General features: G+C 32.2%; 2 protein-coding genes across 2 annotated transcripts; both read left to right on the plus strand.

Moving 5' to 3' along the window:
* Positions 1-777: 777 nt before the first annotated feature.
* On the plus strand, positions 778-10771 carry LOC116770742 (protein regulator of cytokinesis 1-like). Its single transcript, XM_032662340.2, has 14 exons — positions 778-1029; positions 1574-1773; positions 1939-2059; positions 2553-2782; positions 2909-3057; positions 3140-3307; positions 3546-3718; positions 3959-4106; positions 4399-4527; positions 4936-5078; positions 5791-5895; positions 6916-7054; positions 9431-9550; positions 9850-10771. The coding sequence occupies exons 1-14, from the start codon at positions 995-997 to the stop codon at positions 10249-10251; spliced, it is 2262 nt and encodes a 753-aa protein (XP_032518231.2). The 5' UTR covers positions 778-994; the 3' UTR covers positions 10252-10771.
* A 2-nt stretch (positions 10772-10773) lies between these two features.
* On the plus strand, positions 10774-21006 carry LOC116770900 (cilia- and flagella-associated protein 61-like). Its single transcript, XM_061520962.1, has 28 exons — positions 10774-10985; positions 11308-11442; positions 11920-12077; positions 13578-13722; positions 14058-14193; positions 14297-14457; positions 14551-14614; positions 14771-15045; positions 15142-15230; positions 15302-15407; positions 15591-15702; positions 15798-15868; positions 15937-16113; positions 16205-16427; positions 16679-16797; positions 17044-17172; positions 17265-17459; positions 17808-17936; positions 18354-18517; positions 18838-18992; positions 19062-19260; positions 19398-19567; positions 19639-19778; positions 19847-20003; positions 20080-20250; positions 20327-20437; positions 20536-20601; positions 20726-21006. Exons 1-28 carry the CDS (start codon positions 10774-10776, stop codon positions 20951-20953), a joined length of 4197 nt encoding a protein of 1398 aa, XP_061376946.1. The 3' UTR covers positions 20954-21006.
* The last annotated feature ends 241 nt before the right edge of the window (positions 21007-21247 follow it).

Below are 21247 nucleotides of genomic sequence, written 5' to 3' on the forward strand. Positions count from 1 at the left end.
TTAATAGGTACATATGTGTTCACACTTTCATCGTCGCCGTTTGATCTGAGAATAATTGTATGTATAGTATGTTTTTTTGTCTTGATTTTGACGCACCAATATATAGAAGATGGATATTGAAATTAGTTTGGAATATGTTTCCCTCCTCTCTCTACTGCTCCTCTTTTACCACTGATAATCAAATCGTTACTAGCATCGAAGACTATATGAATTGAACGATATCTAAAATGTATAGTAACTTAGTTTAAATATTCATATTTCTTTTTGCCTTTACAGTATAGAGTTTTTCCATCAAAGTTAATTCTTTTTCCAGGACGCATCGTCCATCGAGCATGTGAAACTGCTCTAGAGTAAGTTGGGTTAAGTATTCATGTTCTACAATTGAATGATATTCCAAAAATGGGAGCTATCATTCACTAGAATCAATTTTAAATATGAATTCCATTACTTATCAAGAAACAATTGTATGTTTGTTTACTAAAGATTTCCATCTATTTAAAGTCGTTTCATAGCATGTGGGGTTTGAGAAATAAAATAATTTTCAAATTTTCTGTAGTATTTGATATTGATATTTTTTTTTTATCTTATTTTAATCTTGTTATGAATGCAAATACTATTCATATACAGTTTTATTTTGGTGGTTCAAAGACATTTCGCAAACATTTATCTATTAAACTAAAAAAAAATTATAGTTCGGAGCTAGCAACACTGAGCTCTATATTTATTAGTTTGTTTATTACTACCTATATAGACCAATCACAGCAGGGCATTATTTGACTTACCGATTAACGTACTGCATTTTGAAAACTTCAAACGTTCGAAAGCTGGATCTTGTGGCTGTGTCGTTATAATTTTTGTACATAATTTAGGATTCTCAGCTATTTTCTATAAAAATATCGTCGAATATTCTTTACTCACCAAAACTAATTGTTGGAAGTTAGAATTAAAGTTTTAATGTTTCTGTGAGATATTCAAGTTGATAAATATCGGTGAAATGATCGGATTAACAGAAGACGTCGGACAATTATTGTAAGTAATATGTTAGCAATATAAAAGTTTTAGGGATTACCAGGAATTTAAGACTTATTTACATTTTCCACATAAATTAAGAGAAAGATTATGAAATTCTTAATTTTGTATAGTTTTATACTAGAGTGAATAATAAGACTTAAATGGGCGGCAGAATTCGTTACAAGTCGTTTGCAGAAATGGTCGTTTAAAATCACAAAAGAGCTACCAGTGTAATATAGAAGACAGCACGTTTTGTGACTACCTTGAAACAGGATAATCTATTCTTTACATATATTCTTCATCTTTTATAAGATATATAAATGATTAACCAATAATGTTGAAATATATTTAGGCCCTTCATTTAAAACTTTAAATTATTTATGTTAGACAATTGTCATATTGATTGGGTACATGTAGTTCATTAATCAATTTAGTATAAATAGCACTAATTAATTAGATTGCTGATGAGATTTTGTTCTAATAATTTCTTCATTAAGATTTCGTTGAGTTTTGCTTAAGACTTTCAGAATTTCCTGTAAACAAAAATTTTGTTTTATTGCAGTGATGAAGTCCTTCATGAGATATCCCAGAATGTTCGTCACATGATGGAAGAACTCTGGCTTAATTGGTCTCATCTCGGTGTAGACTACAAGACTAAAGTAAGCAACATCAACAAACTGGTGTTTATTGAAAAGGAACTTCACCGAGATGTTATTTCAGAGACTCGTCAGAAGCTCAAAAATCTCCAGAGTCAAGTTGATAGTAAGTGAGCTTATATTTTAATTTTAAAATTTATTGTAATCTATTGTTAAAATTAAAATTTCATGAACTATAATAAGAGCATTACGTTTTAATAAATAATGATGTTAGAAATAATCGAAAATGTCCCTAATATATATTAAGAATTTAAAATTCGATTTATTTTAGAGCTTAAAGAAGAAACTGAAGAACTCAGCAGAGCCCTTTCTGTTGATATTTCAATTTTGGACTTCAAAGATGACATGATGATGATAGACTACAAGGAGAAATTGGAAGATCAAATAGCTGGGTAATTATCACCATTAGCTACTAAAGTGAAGCAAAACTTACATATTATTTTATAAAATGAATCCTTCTCATATTATTAATCTCGAATTTTGTTTGTATGTATGAAAAATACACTACAAATCTACAGTTATATAGTTTAAACATCTGAATAATGCAGTCTATAATTTACCTAGAATGCCTTAAAGCTCCCATGGGATCGGATCGTAACACTTGTTATTGCGTATAGACTAGTGACACACATGTTGTGTATGGATGGTTAACATATTCATTATTTTATTACGCTTAATACATTTCCTCAAGTCCAAAGATCACAGTTCTTCTTTATCCCAAGAGGCTTTTCAGACTCATTGTGGTCATCACATATCAGTGACCCGCTTCACAAACTGCCATCACTCCTCCCTGATTTCTGCCCTTTTGGCACATATATAATAAAGATTACACATATATAATTAATTTATAAACATATGTTATATAATATTGCTTCGTTACCACAGATACAGGCAGCAAATGGAACAGCGTCGTACAAAAATGGATCGCTTGCTGGAATGGCAGCGAGATCTGACTGACAAACTCGGTGTCACCATACACGAGCTACAAGAGATCCCACTCCCCGCTGAGGAGGAATTAGACAAACTTAAAGTTCACTTAGAAGTGTTGCAGGCTGAGAGGGATAAAAGAGTTGAATTGTTCTTGAACACTCAAGTTGAAATCAAGGACATTATGGGTAGGTTTATTGCCATTATATGTTTTTGTCATCATTTTTACATATAAAATACTATAATCATTGATAATTTGAGATGCATATTGAAATTAGCCAAATTAATATGGATATCAATTAATTAAATTTTAGATAAGCTTCAGATAAAACCACAGAACAAGTTTGAGCATATTGTGGTTTCCTCTCTGTCTGTGGACTTCAAAGTTACAGATTTAAACATGGATCGATTGGCCAAGCTGAGACAGGACTTACAAGAAAAATATGAGCAAACTAACAATAGAGTAAGATAAATCATATATTATATGTATTGCAAATAATCCTCTTAATTTTAAGTTAAAACATTTATTTTATTTTATTCTATAGGTATTAGAATTACGTGAACGTTTGTCAAAGCTTTGGGAATGCTTGGAAGAGGATCATATTTACTGTGAGAATTTCCTTCAAGCTCATCAGGGTTGCCACCCGCAAACTGAAATGGCAATCAAAGAAGAGATCAAAAGATGCGACCAGATTAAGAGGCAAAAGATTGGGGTAATTTTATCATAATATTTTCTATCATTAAGTATGTATTCAGCGTGCTAGTTTTGTATATATTTCCTTTTCTATATGCTTATTAGTCATTTTGCATGTTTATTTATAATTTAACCTGTCTTGCTTATGATAACCAGAAAGGAATTTATCTACACCCCAATAATAGGCATGTCAAAGGCAGTTAAATTTATATAAATAGTTGTTTAAATTAAAGAGAAATGTTTTATGTATTCAAAAGGTATTTGTGGCAAATGTCCGCACAAAAATCAAGCTGATGTGGGACAATGTGATGTACTCAACCCAGGAGAGAGAGGAATTTCTTCACTACTACCAGGACATCTTCACCGAGGACACACTCACACTGCATGAACTTTACCTGGACAAAATAACTAAATTCTATTATGACAACAAGTAAGCTAATATATTTGTATATATCCAGTAGGTGAATCAAGTCCAAAAATATATCATTGTGATCTAAAAAACATACTTTAAAAAAAAATACTTCATTATTACTTTTATTGTATATAAAACATGTGATAAAAGTAGTTATTATTATATATATACACACATATAAATATATATAAAATTATCTCAAGCAAATTCATGATTTCCTACATGTATCTATACTGATAGTTTTTTTAATATGTATAGACATATCTTTGAGTTGGTGGTGACTCGTAAGAATCTGTGGCTAAAGATGACCGAGCTAGAGGCACGAGCGACCGAGCCCGGCCGCTACCACAACCGTGGCGGGCAACTGCTCAAGGAAGAAAAGGAGAGGAAGGCCATAGCAAGCAATGTGAGTTGGTTTGATGTTCCTCACTCTTAGATTGCAACTTTAAATTAAACAAACAGTCGCTAGATATTCTAAAATATGCTATTTTATTAAAAATTGTGAAAGAATACTCCAAATACGAAGTTTTTGAATGAACTAAAATTCAACAAGCTGGCAACGAGTGAACATTTTGCATGATATTGTACAAATATATGCTATAACATATGTTACTGTGACATTCTCATGAATCTTACAACTTTTTAATTTTATACAATTATATCATATAGCATCTATAAGTTAAAAATGTATGTAACAGCTGCCCAAAATCGAGGCTACAATTCGAGATCTTGTAACTGAATACGAACAGAAGACGGGCAATGTGTTCACTGTGGACGGAAAACCTCTGCTCCAACTAATACAAGATGAGTGGGAAACGAGGAAAGCGGTGAGATTTGATTAAGGCTTTGAGATAAAAAACAAAATATATTATAAGGAATATTCTATGAAAGCAACGAATTATACATACATACATACATACATACACAAACCAGGGGTGTATACATCAATATTATATTTTAAGAAAGTACTCTAAATATATATAAAAATATTGCACATATATATAAAAAAATCTCACTACATACATGTAAATTGTTCAGTAGTGATACAACTCTTAATTCTTTAACACTAAATTAGTTACAGTTATTTAAATTTCGGATTCTTTATACCTTAATGTATTATAAACATAAATATTTATTGGCTATACATTCATACATTACATATGTATAAGCATTTTAACCATTTATAATAACTCCTTTTTAGTTAAAAGTAATTTAAAACTTATAATCTATTACAGGAACGTCACAATAAGCTGTCCGCCCGCAAACAGAATCAAGCTCTTACTCCGTCGACTCCGTCTTTCCGTTCAATGGCCACTTCACCTCTCGGGAAGAGGAACAGAACCGCAGCTGGGCTCGCAGCTACTGCCGAAAGAACTAGGTATTATTACTATGTAGATTTTTTTTGTACGGAGCATTGCTGTTAGCCCTTCGGCGTTTGCAGCGTCAGCGGAATAGGTTCACTATGTAGAACACCTCATATAATGTCCTCTAATTAGTACTGGATCTTCTCTAGATATTCTAAGTAAAAATATTTTAAGACTACTATTGCTATTATCAAATAAGCTGTATAATGTCTCACATTTAGGCCGGTCCTCCTACAGATGTTAAAACATTGAAGAACAAATAACAGCATACTTTTATTACACAGTTTAGAATGGTCTCATTATCATCAAATGTAGTAAAGCATGTATATAAAAAATCTTATTTATCCTAATTTATCTCGTCATCTAGTATGTAGTGGCATAGATTATTATAGATAAGGAAATAACGGACACCATAAAAAGAAGCTTATTTTCTCAGTATGTATTTTTATTGATTTGTTGTCTAGAATTTTATTTATGACTTTTTTGGTTACCAAAATCTGAAACTGATTAAAACGCATAAATTAAACAGAGCAAAAAAAATAGTTTTACTGATATGATACGATATACAATAAGAAAATATTATATATATGTTTCCGGATTATATTTTGTACTAGCAATCTATTTAATGTGATCCATTTTTAAAAGCAATAATGGGAATTGATCAAAAAATTTTTTTTATTTCCGACACAGGTTTTTCGTATTTATAAGTTGATGTGAAACTTTCAGACCGACCAAGCGTCAGCTGATCACTGGCAGCGCAACCAAAGCGGTCACCACACTCACGTCCAATCTGTCCGCCTTAAAAAGATCTGCTATATCCACAGTTAAGAGGTAAATGATCTGATATGGTATAAAATAGATATACAATAATAATAATAATAATAGGGTTTAAAAGAATTATAACTTGATAGGTCAATGTCATTTATGTTATTAAGATTTGTATTCCTCATGAAAATTTCCGTCATCCTATTTTAATATTTTGAAAGTAAAGTCTATTGAATACAAAACCTTTCTCATAATTACCTTAAATATATAATTTTTACATGTATAAAATTATTAACTAGTTGTAGTCCACACTTAAGTTAATTGTTATAAGCCAATTAAGATTTTGTGTTGTGTAATTCAGCACGAAAAATGTTAGTAAAATATTATTAAATTTAGCCCAACGCTTGCTATATGCTAATTATATGGCGATAAACAATAATTACCATCCCTTCTACCGTTTCAGCGCACGTTATTAAGGCATTACATCACACGGGCAAGTGAGTCGCGACCGTAGTGTTACACAACTGTAGAGGGAATGAGAATTGTTGTTTATATTTAACGTGGAAAATTAAATTTGATTCATGTCGATTTGTCTTGAAAGTTAATTAATTAGATAAGTAGTTAGTTGTAAATGTACTGTCGTAGCTTTAGATTTTGCTAGAATTTTTTTTTTATTATCTGTAGTCCTAAAGATTCTGTTAATTAATAATCATTTATTTTGATTGTAATAGAAAGTACTGTTCACGCTTAATTTTTATTACTTTGTATTTAAGTATACCGGCTTAAAATGATTTTAAACTCAAGTAAATATTATTCAATAAGGAGTTCATAGCGGCATTCGATTCTACTAATCCCGGGATATGAAATCGATGAAATCCTGTACCCTTAGTCCAAGTTTTCACCGTCGAACTGTAAATACCGACATATTCACGTTTTTCATGAATAAATCTTCAGAAAAAATATCAAAAGCTCCATATGTAGTGCAATAATGTAAACTTGTTTTATAGTATCGAAAATTGTTTATTCTTTACTGTTTTTGCTATTTGATATCTTTCTGTATGTAACGTATGAAATATTCAATTCCAGGCGTATCAGTGGTCGTCTAGCGGCCAGAGCTGTTGTGGATAGTAAAGGTGATCACGCTAAGAGGAAGCTCGACTACGGAGAAGGGAAAAGGACACCGAAAGCTACCGTCAATGGCAGCATTCTCAAACACAAGCGTGCCGTATGTACTGCACTATACTATATATACCAGTGTTTCCCAAAGTGTTCCAGGTGGACCCCCGGGGTCCACGGTAGACTTACTGGGGGTCTACGAGGGCGTGAACAAAATATAGGGGTCCATAAGATGTTAATGGGGGTCCACGAAAATTTATTTGCTTTTTATAGTAAAGAGCAAAAATGTAAGTATAGTTTTTATAAGGGCTCACCTACATTGTTTTAAGTACCGAACTAGGCACATAATATTTTAATCCAAACCTGCGTCCAAACCAGCATATTCGACATTACGTACAATTCCTTGTACAGACTTGCAAAGCGCTATCCGCCCGACAATGCTTAATGCTTCAGACATGAACTTGATCACCACTATGAATACTTGATGCCAAACGCAAACTCATTCATTTGTTTCCGGAATTTCGTAAAAAAGGTGTGACAAAATTCATATCAGTGTTTGCCAGTGCCAGAGAAAAGTAAGTACCTACTTTATTTTTGTTATAGTACTTGAGTATTTTGTTTACGTGTACTAGTCGGTTGATCACAACTGCTTTTATAGATAGGTAACTTAGTAAATTACAGGTATTTTAATAGTCCTCTTTCGACTTGAAGACAAACAGCACGTTTTATTCAATTGTTTTTTCACATGAGAAGCAATGCCTCTCTAAAACGCCGAATAAGCAATATTGCAGAGCAATTAATTATGTAATTTTTCTTACAAATAACTGCTAATTTTATAAAGAGTGATTTCACAATAATTTTAAATTGATTTTGTAGTAACTATTTAATCAAAACTATTCCTTTTCGAAAAGGGCGGAGCTTGAGCTTCGATACCAGTTTGTCACGTGTTAACAATGAAACCGCAGAAAAAAAAAACCGCAAATACACAGAGCGCGTGAACTCATTGCTTTAATGAAATGTTAGTTATCGTTTTTATGGACAATTTTGGGATTTCGACTTTTATTTTTTCCTACACAAATATGATCAGTATTCGATATGAGTACACATTTTGGTGAAGCATTATTATTGGCATATGTCCGATTTATTGTGGAGGAAGAAATTCACGAAGAATTGCTGCTTACAAGAACTTTGGAGACTGACACTAAAGGCGAATCAATATTTAATGTCCTGAGTAATTTTTTTACGGAAAAATATATTCAATTTACAAACATCATTTCAGTAGCAACAGACGGAGCTCCTGCAATGGTCGGGCGATATCGGGGGCTTATCAGTCATCTCAAAAGAACTATACCAGGACTTACAGCTATTCATTGCGTAATCCACCGACAACATCTTGTGACAAAACATTTAAGTGACAGGTTGAAGCAATCTTTTTATTTTGTAATAAAAGCTGTCAACGAAATCAGAAGCAATGCCTCGAATACGCGTTTATTTGCTCAATGGTGCGACGGAAATGATGAAGACTTCCAACGACTGCTCCTACATACTGAAGATCGCTGGTTGTCGAAAGGTGCATGCTGAACTAGATTTTACAGTTTTCGATTCGATTCGATTAAGTGCCCTGCATGATGACCTCAAAACCAGGTTTGAAGATATGCTGACGATGGACATACCACCATGAATCATAAATCCATTTGATGAATCGGAAGTGGCTAATGTTTTGTTGCAAAACGAGCTGCTCGAGTTAAGCACCAATATATTGGCTGCAAGCAGAAAAACCCGAAAAATATCCTGGACTGAGGGAAATCACAAGGAAATTTTTAATATCTTTTCCCTCATCATACCTTATCGAAAGGAGTTTTAGTCCCGTTACAAATCTTTTAACAAAAAAAAGAAGCAAATTAAACATCACAGAGCGAGGGGATTTGCTGTTATTACTTACGAAAATAAAGCCGAACCTTGATCGTTTGCTGAAAATTATGACCTGAACCTATATTACGTTATTAATTTTTTCTTGTAATTCTATTCTTTTAATAAACAAAGTGTTATAAAATGTGCCATTTTTCGTTATTATTTTACCTATCCAAATAGGGACAGAACTCGGAAGCAACACAATTTTTATTTTTTGGCGACATTAAGAATGTGGTAAAGATGTAGCAGGGGGTCCACCGATACCAGTAAAATGTTGAAAGTGGTCCACGAGAAAAATAAGTTTGGGAACTACTGATATAGACCAAAAACCATAGACTAAATATCTTATAACTCCGTACTTAAATTTCTGCAACAAATGTATTCATTTTATTAGATGAACTGATAGCAGTTGAGCTCCGTATCACATTCTCTGTCGTCGTCTTCGCAAGAAAAATGTTTGTTTTTCGGGTTTTATAAGTGTGTATATTTTTTTCGCGCGGCACATAAATCTTTTTTTGTATACCGCTTAATATATATCAGAGTAAATTAATATATAATATTTATAACATTTTAGTCGGCCGGCCGCCGTCGCAGTGGGCGTCGTTCTATCAACGCTACTACATCTTCAGGAGCTTCGAAAGAACGAGATCCACTGGTTGAAACCACGCTGCTCACAACTTACACAGACTTTAAGGTATGTCATTGTTTTAAGAATAAAAAACAAAAAGCATATCCAAGAATTTGGAAATGTCAATGAGAAGTCCCAGCACTTACTCATTCTAATAATATAAAAATCTAAATAGTAGCATTCTCACTCAGTTATCTCCACAGTTGATCATGATTAATACATATATATATGCACATAAACTAATGAAATCATAGTTTCGTTGAAGTTACAAAAAAGTGGTTTTCTTTTGAAGTAACAGATTGTTTTAAATTAACAGATATAAAACTTTAATTATTTATAATTAATGTATTATTATTCTCGAATAGGATCAGATCAATGAGAAGCAAATCAGCCGTAGCTCTATGGCGACGAGAGGCCAAGAAGTCAACATACCCGTCATAGTCTACCAAACATCGGAAGATCGTGACGGAACCCCCAAAAAAACACCACTGACCCCTAAAATAGGAAAAGAAAACATACAACATGTAATGCTCAGCACTCCAAAGAACAATCTTCCTTACACACCGACCAGATTAACGAGATCTGCCTTAAAGTTAAATAACGACGGTTTTGCAACTCCCAGAGCACCTCTCAGCGCCAACAAAGTTAACTTACAGAGACAGAACACTCTGTCCACCATGTCGGTTAAAACGACCCCGAACAGCGTCAGCAGGTCTAAGTCACACACGCATTTGGTCAGAGTGAAAAACCTACCTCCTCTCATATAATATGTTCGCATATGCATGCATATTAATACAAGATGTACATTGCCAATATCGTGTTAGTATTAAAATGTTCGCATATTTGACGATTATTATATTTTATGATTGAATTCAGTTATTTGTCCTTAATTTCGAATCTCTTCAATTTTGCTAACGTTTAAATTAATTGATATCTTATTTGTTAAAAGATTATGTTACGAGTAACACATTGATTTCTTTACTTAGTTTGATAAGGTTTTATGTATTTTTGAGTTGAATATAATTTTAATTTTGGTTATTTAGTAAGACATTAGAATCGATGTTAGTTCTGTCAACTGGGTTGAAACGTGTCTCCAAGGCCCCGATAGCAAATAATTCGTGAATCGGCAGCTATTATTAAACTGGGGATGTACTTAATACTGGTCAGTATTGATGTGTTTGAAGTTACGCACGAATTTCGCTTTAGCAAATCACAATAATATGATAATTCTATAATAATTTGTAATTTGTATGTAAATTATGGTTGTAATATATTATTCATAGTTTATTATGGGTTTCATTGAGTCACGACCAACTAGACTTATCGGATGTTGTTGTTATGTTATTGTAGCGGACATGTCTATATATTTCGATTTCAATGTTGGAAGTAAAGGTACCAGGTTTAGAAGAGCTGTGGACTGCGATGTGTTCGACATCACGTCTATAATACAACATGAACATACAGAGCGTTTGTTCGGTAGACCGGACATCGGGGACTTAATGTAAATATCATTGGATAAATCTGTTGTACTCTAAGTAACACTTAATATTTATTAGACGGCTTTAAATAGGAAGAGGCTGTTAATTCCAGTCATTATCTTGTTTAGAGTCGATATTTAGAGATAATCTTGTAGTATCTGATATCGCCTTTGAATGACAAAATTTATATATTTTTTCCCTTAATATAAAAAATGACAATTATTTTCTGTAAATAATGGTTTTTAAATGTCCTTAGATAGCTTATCTGTTTAATTTTACCATCAATTTCTATAAAAAATAGAATAATAAGGTGTCTTAATCTCCATTTAATATCTTTAATTGAAGAGAACTCTCATCATTATCAATATGTATGATAAACGATAGCAAGGAGGTCATAGGTTTTATGGCTCTCAGCGATCATCCAAATGTACCCGCCGTTGATCCCTCTGATTGGGAAGTATGGATGCGTAATTTATTTCAGTAAGTATCAATATATATGAAACAAATGATCTTTGATTTCAACTTTTTAATGCTATGGCTTCATTCGTACCTGAATCGTGGAATTTTCTGCCAATGATAAGGTATTTTTTTGTTTGACGGATTATAATCTTGAGCACTGTGAAGGAAATACGAAGAAGTTTGTAGATGGAATAAAGGCGTTTATTCAATTTCTTTTTTAGATTTCTACTTATAAATAACATTGGCAGTATATACTGTTAATTTTTTGAGTTACTTACTGACATTGTGCAAAGCATTACAGGTATGAGTACCATAAATTACAGAATTCAATTAAAGTTAGAGCTGTCAACATTGTTTTTTTTTAAGTGTTATTTTTAGTAGGGTATCCAATTGTTCTGACCTCGACCCAGACGTTTTTTAGAAATCAAATAAAATCTCACTTAAATGGATATCTAAGTCAAAGCATTCAACGATATGTAATAAATATTTGTTTCACAGAAAATACTATTTGTCATGCAACACGTTGTTTATTCACTTCATGTGCTGTATAGACTCTGTGGCTGATATTTTCCTTGAAGAAGCTTTTGTATCTGTATTTCGTAACGACGTGTATTTGATAAATATAGTTTTTATGATTCCTCCCGGTTGTCCGAAAGGTTTGTATCTATTTATCTTACAGCAAGTATTAAAAGTCTTTTTGCTTTTCAAACAATGATTTTTTTATTAAATGCAATTAAAATTGTTTATATATTATGTAAGTGTAGAATTATTATTTAATATAAAATAATAGTATTCGTTCATCTTGTACATTATAACAGCGGTGCAATCGGAAACTAGTATTATCAAGGATTTTGAAGTATACATATTTTTTAAATCCGCATGAAAAAAGTATTGCCATTAAAAGTTATCGGCAGAGAAAAAGTTCATTATAATAATGAGATCTAAGATTTTCGCGAGTATTCATTTAAATGAAACTAGTGTTATTCGGATTTACTACGCGGATTTTATTATTTAAAAACTACATAATCCCGACGTTTCGGTGTGACCTCGTCTGCCCGTGATCACGGTTGCTGCAAAGTAACCGAAACGTCGGGATTATGTAGTTTTTAAATAATAAAATCCGCGTAGTAAATCCGAATAACACTAGTTTCATATAAGTTCATTATAGATAAAATTACTATTTTTTGATTATCACATTTCATAAATATCTTTCGGAATGTAGGTATATTTTAATATCTTGCTCAAAAGTTCGTTAATTTCTCGTTAAAAAACTGGAGGGAAAATATCCAAAGCATGGTATATTGCCGAATTGTATTCTTTATAATATAGATATGTATGTCCTATTTATTCTTTATAAAATCTAAAACTATAAAAATTCAATAATCTTTTCTACATAAAGTAAAAGAAAAAATAATGAACAGGAAATCAATAAATATAAATGTGATCGCTTTCATTGGGGTCACTGCGATCTCGGAAAATTTTCTGAATTTAAGTCAAATTATATATATTCGCTTCAAAGATATTATGCCATTTAATGCGATAGAAAGCTGTCGTGTAGTAAGTTGAGCTTAATGACAAGGTTTCAATTCACGGTCTATCTTTTTGAGCCCGTACTTATACTTAGTCCAAATTTTCGTCGTCACAACCTTTCGAGGCATTTAACGTTTATCATCTAATGATCTGCCCTAATACTACAATGTTCGAAAATTTATTAATGTAAAACTTTTGACGTTCCGTACGTAGTGTGTCGATGCAAACCCGTGTTAAGAATACGAATTAAATTTTATGTGATTTTGCTTTTCAAACAAATTGGCAGTTCTTGACATCGCACATTAAGTTGCAACATAAGAAGTTCTAGGGTCGCCTATTTGGCGATTGGTGATCTTGAGTGGCCTATTATTGACTTATCTTAAACCTTTTAATTATCTTGTAATGAGTGAAATTATCGTTTCGCTTTAATCAAATATACTTTATTTTTCTAGTAGGTACTTGTGTATATTGCGATACTGGTGTTGCGCTTCGTAATCGCTGGACAAAGCTAAAAATTGAAAAGGAACAAAGACTTTTGATTCACTACATGTGTTTATCTCTTCGTATTCTGCTTTCGTTACACAAGTGTTTTCTTAAAATACTAAAAAAGTATTCACATGTTTTAGGTTGGACAAAAAGATACAAAACTTTCACTAAACATAATATGTATAAGTATAAACCGATTTCTGACTACGACGTTGAGAATTCTCTATGTATGTTTACAGCGACACGTAATGAATTTTGTCCGAAGCTGAAAATACGTCGCGCTGTGTGAGTGTTTAGTAATAATACTAATAAAATTGACCTGTTAGAGCTTTATAATTGTTTAATTTTAACACACGATGTCAGGTTACTTACCGAAATTATTTTATTTTTATAGTCTTTTCTTAAAAGCTGAATAAGTCTACGTTTCCGGAAGAAAACTCTAAAAATTACATACTTAAAAGTAATTTTTATATCTCAAATAAACATCTGTGCATAGTATATTAAGGAAAACGGAAGGAGTTCGTTAATTAATTATCATTTTATATAGATTTATTTTGATGTTTATAACGCAACTTCGTAAATATTTATTACGGTTGTGTAAATCAACTAACTTTTTATAGAGAAGAAGATAATGATGATATAGTAAAACTGCTCGGTAATAACTGTCCGAGATTGCAAGATGAATACGGCAATTATTACATCAGCGAAATTATTGGACATAACACCGAGATGAATAGAAAAATTATCGTGGCTGAGGTAAGTAATTTTGATAGTCAGATTTGTAATACTCATGACTGTCAGTAATGAGTGTTACGAATACTCAAGTACAAATATATTATTTTGATAACGTTTAAAACAGTATCAAGATCACGCCGTCGGTGTAATGTGTTTGAATACTGAAATTAATTATGAAATGCTTCAAAGAACCTATGATCTAACTCCTTTTCATGGATTAAGGAAGGCGACACCTCTAGAAAAGGAGAAGTATAAGCGAGCAAATATGCTTCTCGATATATTTGGGTACGTTTAAAAAAAAATTAACACTAGTTATCCTTAAAATTATTTCTTTTTAAGGGAAAGATGGTTAAAATTTATTGTCTTATTAATATCTAGAGATCCCATAATGCGCGGAAAGTGGAGTCCATTCGGAGATAATACAAAAACTATACAAGTTGATGTAAGATAATCGACATTATTCCTTAATAAGAAAAAACTTTTCTCGCGTCAATATTTTGTGTAATAAGATGCTAAAGACTTTATAATACGTACAAAATTGATAGTAACTTATCCTTAATTGTTAACCATCTACCATTGGTTCCTTTCGGTTTTGCAGCCTCAATTAAAAGATAAAAGTAGCAAACGTCCCAAATCTGCCAGTAAAGTGAATTTCGATTCAGAGGGCATCGCGAAACGAAGTTTCGAACATTTCTATTATCCGAATACTTCAGAGGATTACAGCGAAAAGGAAATCAACTCCCCGTCGCTGTCTGTGGCAACGAATCCGTCGATTATGAATTTTTTCTTAGACGATGATGCTTTTGAATACGAGATCGTTAACATCGATAAAACTCTATTGACAATACCCGAGGGATTGTCCTGCGATTTATTGTGAGTAATCAAAATTAAATATTATTTTGCTTACTTTATTATTAAGTCTCTATAGATTTTGCAATAAGATGGTGTTTGTCTGTCATTCACTACTAGGAGTACGAGTTCGTTTTTCCTCCATCCTGATCCAGACAAGAAAGAATCCAAATCATCGTCGAAGCGTAAATCTCAAATTAAAATACAACGTAATTATTTTTCACAGCAATCATATATGTTTTGACATTGATATTTTCACTCAATTTTTATATATTTAAAGAAGAAAGTCCTGGTCCTATAAAAGAAGTTAACGTTCTAAAATATCACGGAGGACCAAACGCTTTTATTATCGAACTGTTCGGTTTACGTGACGACATCGACGACAGGTGAAATAAGAAATTTACGATAAAATTTTACCCGTTATAATAAAATGTACTTAAAATCTAATTAAGATAAACTACCTTTAATAATTTACGGTGAATACATTACTTAAAGTAGACATTTGACTGACATTTGATATTTGACATTTGACTTAAAGTAGAAGACATACAACATATTTTTTTTTGCAGACAATCTATAAATTTGCTAGAAGCAGCCTTTGAAATAAATAAGAATATTGATTATTGCATAATACGAACGCCTTGCGATGAACCAAGTTTTGCTTTGTTACAACATTTTTGCGTGAGTTTTTAAACAATTTTTAAACAGTTTTCACATATTTTGATATATACTAATTTAATATTGAAAACTAAATGTGATTATTTACACTTACTTAGTTCGTTCCGACAAAGGAGTACGCGAGCTGTAAATATGCGTTGTACATAGCGCATCGAAATTCCGTGTTTGGGTGATTCATTTCGCACTAGTAGCTTTTATGAAAATCGATTCGTTTTTCAATTAACGTTTTTATATTAGGAAAATCCGAGCTCGTAAGGCTGAAGTGATGGACATTCCGCAAGTATCACATTTATTGCAAAGCTTGGACGGTAAAGAAACAATATGGACAGTTGAGAATACGATTCTGAACAAGAATCGCTTGGAATGTTTCGTGTTTATGAGTGGAACCGCTTTAATAGGAGTTGGTATTTTAGAGTAAGGTTCTATATAAAAAAATATAATATTAACATTAATATAAATCATTGAGGCGTAAGCAATCAGCGTTGAAATAAAACTCCACTTACAGACACCCAGAACAAATAGACTTCATGCGATCCAAGTTTAATCTAGACTCACTTAGACTTCACAAGTACCACATACAAGCGGGCAAAGATGCTGGTTTCGCAACACTAAAGGCTATTGTAGTTTATTCAGTATTCGAACCGCATTATAGATTCTTCGCGAGAGAATTGTTGCGACTCTCGGGGAACAATTCACTTTTGTGGCTAACTGCGTATAAGAATAAATGGGTGAATGATTTTTTGCATATTTATATTTTTTTACCGATAAAATTGAGCATTGAGCAGTATTTAATTTCATAACTTCTCAATTGCGATTTTCATCGATGTAATAGTATTTTTTATTTCCGTTTGAATACGGTTATATCATAAACTATATTGCTATAATGTTATGAGCTTATAATAGAAAATAATGTGAAGGCTCATTCTAATCCTAAATTATTATAGTAATCATGGAGGTATCAGAACGTAATTAATTTTAGGTAACTCATAAAGCAAATTCCTTGGCTGGAGCAATGATACCTCTCACACCAAGACCGACAGAGATCGACTGCACCTCTGTACCGGAATTAAGAAGAATCCGCAATCTCTCAAAGACCGTGTAAAATGTTTACATTACGTTAAAAGTAACATTTCAAATAGATATTAAATTTGAAAAAATAATACTTCATCTATTATAGATATGTGGGGGGAGTTTTTTTACTGAATAATTTTACACTTGGCATAAGTAAATAAAACGTTTACTTACACTTATATAGAAAATTCAGGGCTCCATAGCCCTGGTTACTTCTTTATAAGTAGTAATATTCTATTATTATGTTCTAAATAGATTTTTTTTCAACTGCAGGGTGGCTTTTAGTTCTTGGTTTATAAGTAACAAGTTAACAAGCGTCGCGAGGATTAATATTGACACACGAATTATAGTCGTCGGCGCTTCTAGAACAGCTATGTCGTTTTTGAATACATTAATTTTTAGGTGCTATTTAGACATATCTATCTTATATATCTCTACCATTTGTTCTGTCATACATAATATTGTAAATACCCAAACTCTGCGTAATGTTCTAGCGATTCGAGTTCCTATTTATTCTTCACTAATGTAACATTAGTTTCACCTGACGGCTTGCCTTATGCAAGACGGACAAAACACGCGTCGGAGATGATGTTCGAGAAAAATCGCTTGAATTCCGATAAATACTTGAAAAGTATGCCCTATACTTACTACGTGAACGTCGTTCAGGGTTACCTAATCGAGATTAACAAGTAAGAGTAAAATTCTATTAAATTTTATGTATGTAGGTACACAAAAAATTGCTATAAAATTATTACAGGAGGTATCTATGTTTCACCTAAATACCTAATATATGTGATGTTATAGAAAGTATAGAATAGAATATAATAGAAAACTGAATTATTACAACCTACCGACAGACACGTTAAATGCTTAAAATAGTTGAAGCAAACTAGTTGCTCTTTACGCTTATTATTTACCAAAGTAGATAGATAGATATAAATAACAAAAACATAATCATATAGAATTTTATGAAGTTTGCCTGCAGTAAGTAGTTTAAAGATGAAACTAAAATTGTTATATTTGATAAATATTTTTAGGAAACAAAAATATATAACGATTTCCACCGGTGGGAGCTTACATTACGATCTTCTGTTTCTATTATTTGGGAAACAGTATCAGCATCCTGATTATTTGAAGAATATATTATATAAAGAAAAGTTAAAACGGTTAGTCAATAAAAAATAAAATTACAAGACGAAACCTCTCAGCATTCCACGGATTCACCGTGCGGGTGCCGGGTCCATCGCGTTGCAGGGGAAGAGCATCAACAGTGCCTGGGACTTGCGACCTAGGTGTAGGTTTGAAGGGCCCCTATCTAACGCGCGTTAAACGCTCACCACCACCGTCAAAGCTCCTCTCTCTACCTTACCAAATTTGAAACGAACCTACTAGAGCTGCCTACGACGCACGTTCTAGGAATGAACTGATGTTAGTTTTTGACAGGTCCAAGTCTTTTAGCAGGTTGTAGAGAGATTTGACTGTAATACCTCTCACTCCTACTTCTACCGCGTACAAATTTACAACGAACATATTCTTAGTGAGTGAAAATAACATTATTATGTTTTTATGTGAATTTTTCGCAGGAGAGGTGATATTCCTTTGTACACTCGCTTGGATATTCCACAATCTAATCCAGAGCCAACCGTTAGCAACTTTACACCATCTAATGTTTTTATTGTGAACAGTATACACGATGCTAACAGAGCTCTTAATTTTGTCAAATCATTCATGTGGCAAGATATGGATTGTAAGTAAATAAAAAACAATTGAAGCAAGGTGTCTTATTGTACATAAAATCATGGGATTTTAGCTTCAATCATATAATTTTAAACTTATTGAATTATTGAAACGTCGGGATTATGTAGTTTTTTAAAATAATAAAATCCGCGAAGTATATCCGAAAAATATTAGTTTAATTTAAATGAATAAAACTCGCGAAAATCTTAAATATCATTATTGAATTACTTAAAATATTGATTCGTATTTGTTTAACTAGAATTTGTGTTTTATTCATAGTAAAAATATCTCAACGTTTTTAAAATTTGCTATTTAACTGTTTTGTTTTAGATAAAATTATAGTGTACGGCGCAAACAAACATGCTTACTGCTGTTTGGCGGCGTTGATTGAAATGAAAATTTCTGGAAAGAACATCATTTTCGTAGAACCATTTCCATCAAACGATTCGAGGAAGGCTCGCGTCTCTCTGTTTTGCAATGTTTACGTAAGTGTGATAAAAAACATTCGGCGTTTTATCTTCAGTAATGTAATAATTATATATGTCTCATTAAAGGTTGATAAATCAGTCAGCGAGATGATTAGAAGTCTGCATATAACGGTATATAGATCATATTACTTCCAACGTTGGCATATGGACGCCAATGATTTGGTCACTCGTGTAGATTTCATGTCACATTTCAAAATTTTAAGATTGAAATGTTCCGTCTTCTTCTATTACGGAATTCGTGGCGTGAACGAAAATGCATTTATTGGTAGATATGTAGTTATATAACATAAAATTTTATTCGATACAATCAAATGAAGTGTAGATGAAGCAAATATATCACAAATGTTATGTGAACTTAATGAAATAAATGATAAATACATATATTTTATTATATATTTAAAGCTATTAATAAAAGCGGCATGGCTTACGACGGAGGTATACTCATAGATCATGAGTTTAAAACAAAAGATCCCTCGATATACGCAGCGGGTCCTGTTACCAGGTATTATAGAAAATACCAAGCAGATAACAAAAGACAAAAATATTACGATGCTTATGAAGTCGGAATGACGGTAGTTTAATATATTTTTAAACATGAACTCCGTAATTGGGCAATACCCTAAAATCTATGACGTGTTTTTAGCTTGGCAATCGAATAAGAAACAAATTAGACCCACTGTTCTCAGAAGTAAAGAATTCTGAAAAATTACCACGAAACACAATAAAAAATGTCAGTTTTGATGAAACCTCTGTAGGGAACACGTCATTTAATAGCTTCGGATCGTTAGTAATTCAAACATTTTAAATGAATTTGTATATACAAAACGGTTTTACATTTCTAGATTTTTCAGTCGGGAATCTCGAGATATTGAAGTCTGTCCTGACCTACCTCAATTTAAGAAACCTCTTGTATTGCATTGCTATTTACCTGGAGGGCTCCAGTACTTAGAAGTACGTCCTCCGGGAAAAAAGTTACCACATTACTTTGTACAGTCTTTAGAGCATAACGTAAGTTTTAATGTACTTTTTAAGATATACTTTATCTTATAAACTGTTTTGACCTGATAGGATTTTATGGTTGTAGGGTTACGTAATGGAAACTTTCAAAGATGGATATTTTAAGCTACATTTTACTAGCGAATTTATTGTAGACGGTGTAACTTGTTTGTCAATGGAAAAATATTCGTTGGATAATTTCAAAAATCTGTACGGTCTCTCGGCCACTGTTCTCAATAACGTACACCTACGTTACACGGTTAGAGAATTTCTCATAAAAATATATCAGGAAGTAAATTAATGAGAACATAATAAATATTAAAATAACATTTCAGACAAAGAAGTTGGACAATTTTTATGAATTTTTCCGAGCGCCGTGGGCATTTTTCTTATATCATGATCAGATTGATGAATTGTTTGCGATGGTTAAGGAAGTTATTCCAAAGGTTGATGTTATTTATGTCCTTTCATGTAATTTTGTATTAATTTAATTATAAGCCAAGAAAAATTAATAAATTTAACTTTGATATTAATATTCGTCTAGGGACAGTGTCAAGGAGACACTCTTGCTGAAACTATTAGGAATATCGGTGACAGCATAAGCAATCAGGTTGGTTTGTGTTATTGCTTTAATATTTTTTACTTTTACAGTACAAAAAGTATCGTTTTTCTATTCTATTCTATTTATAAAGTATATTTATACAATAAACAGAACAAAAGTTTATCACTTGCAGTCTTGCAAACTAACCACAAAGTCCAAGATTCGATCCAGATTCGAAAAGTCACCGTATTTCGAAGCCATTACTGACTATGTCATTAAATGGCTATCAGAGAACGATGTCCTACTACCGATGTACTTGCAGCCGTGGCAGACCACGGAGTACGACCACGACGTCGACAAACATCCAGTATTCAGAAAACGAAGGAAGACTATGACTAAAATGTTATCTACTATCTTTTAAAAATTATCATTTTAAATAAATTTTATGTTGTTGTTAATAAACACAGCTTTATGTTGGATTTTTAAATTAATGGTATTTTTATTTGGTATTTATTCGGAAGGATTATTTCAAATATAAGAAAGTAGTCTAGTGATTATTATTAATTCCTAATACTTCTTCTACAATCTTTTTAAAGTTGTCGTTGTAGTAAATTGTAATGTGTTTATTGTAATGTTTTATATTCTACAAGAGTCTGTAATTTATAATTCTTTCGGATTTTTATTAGCCTCTTTCATTCAGCGGCTGTTTTACTAC

This window comes from Danaus plexippus, chromosome 7, assembly GCF_018135715.1.
Source record: "Danaus plexippus chromosome 7, MEX_DaPlex, whole genome shotgun sequence".
Lineage (NCBI taxonomy): Eukaryota > Metazoa > Arthropoda > Insecta > Lepidoptera > Nymphalidae > Danaus > Danaus plexippus.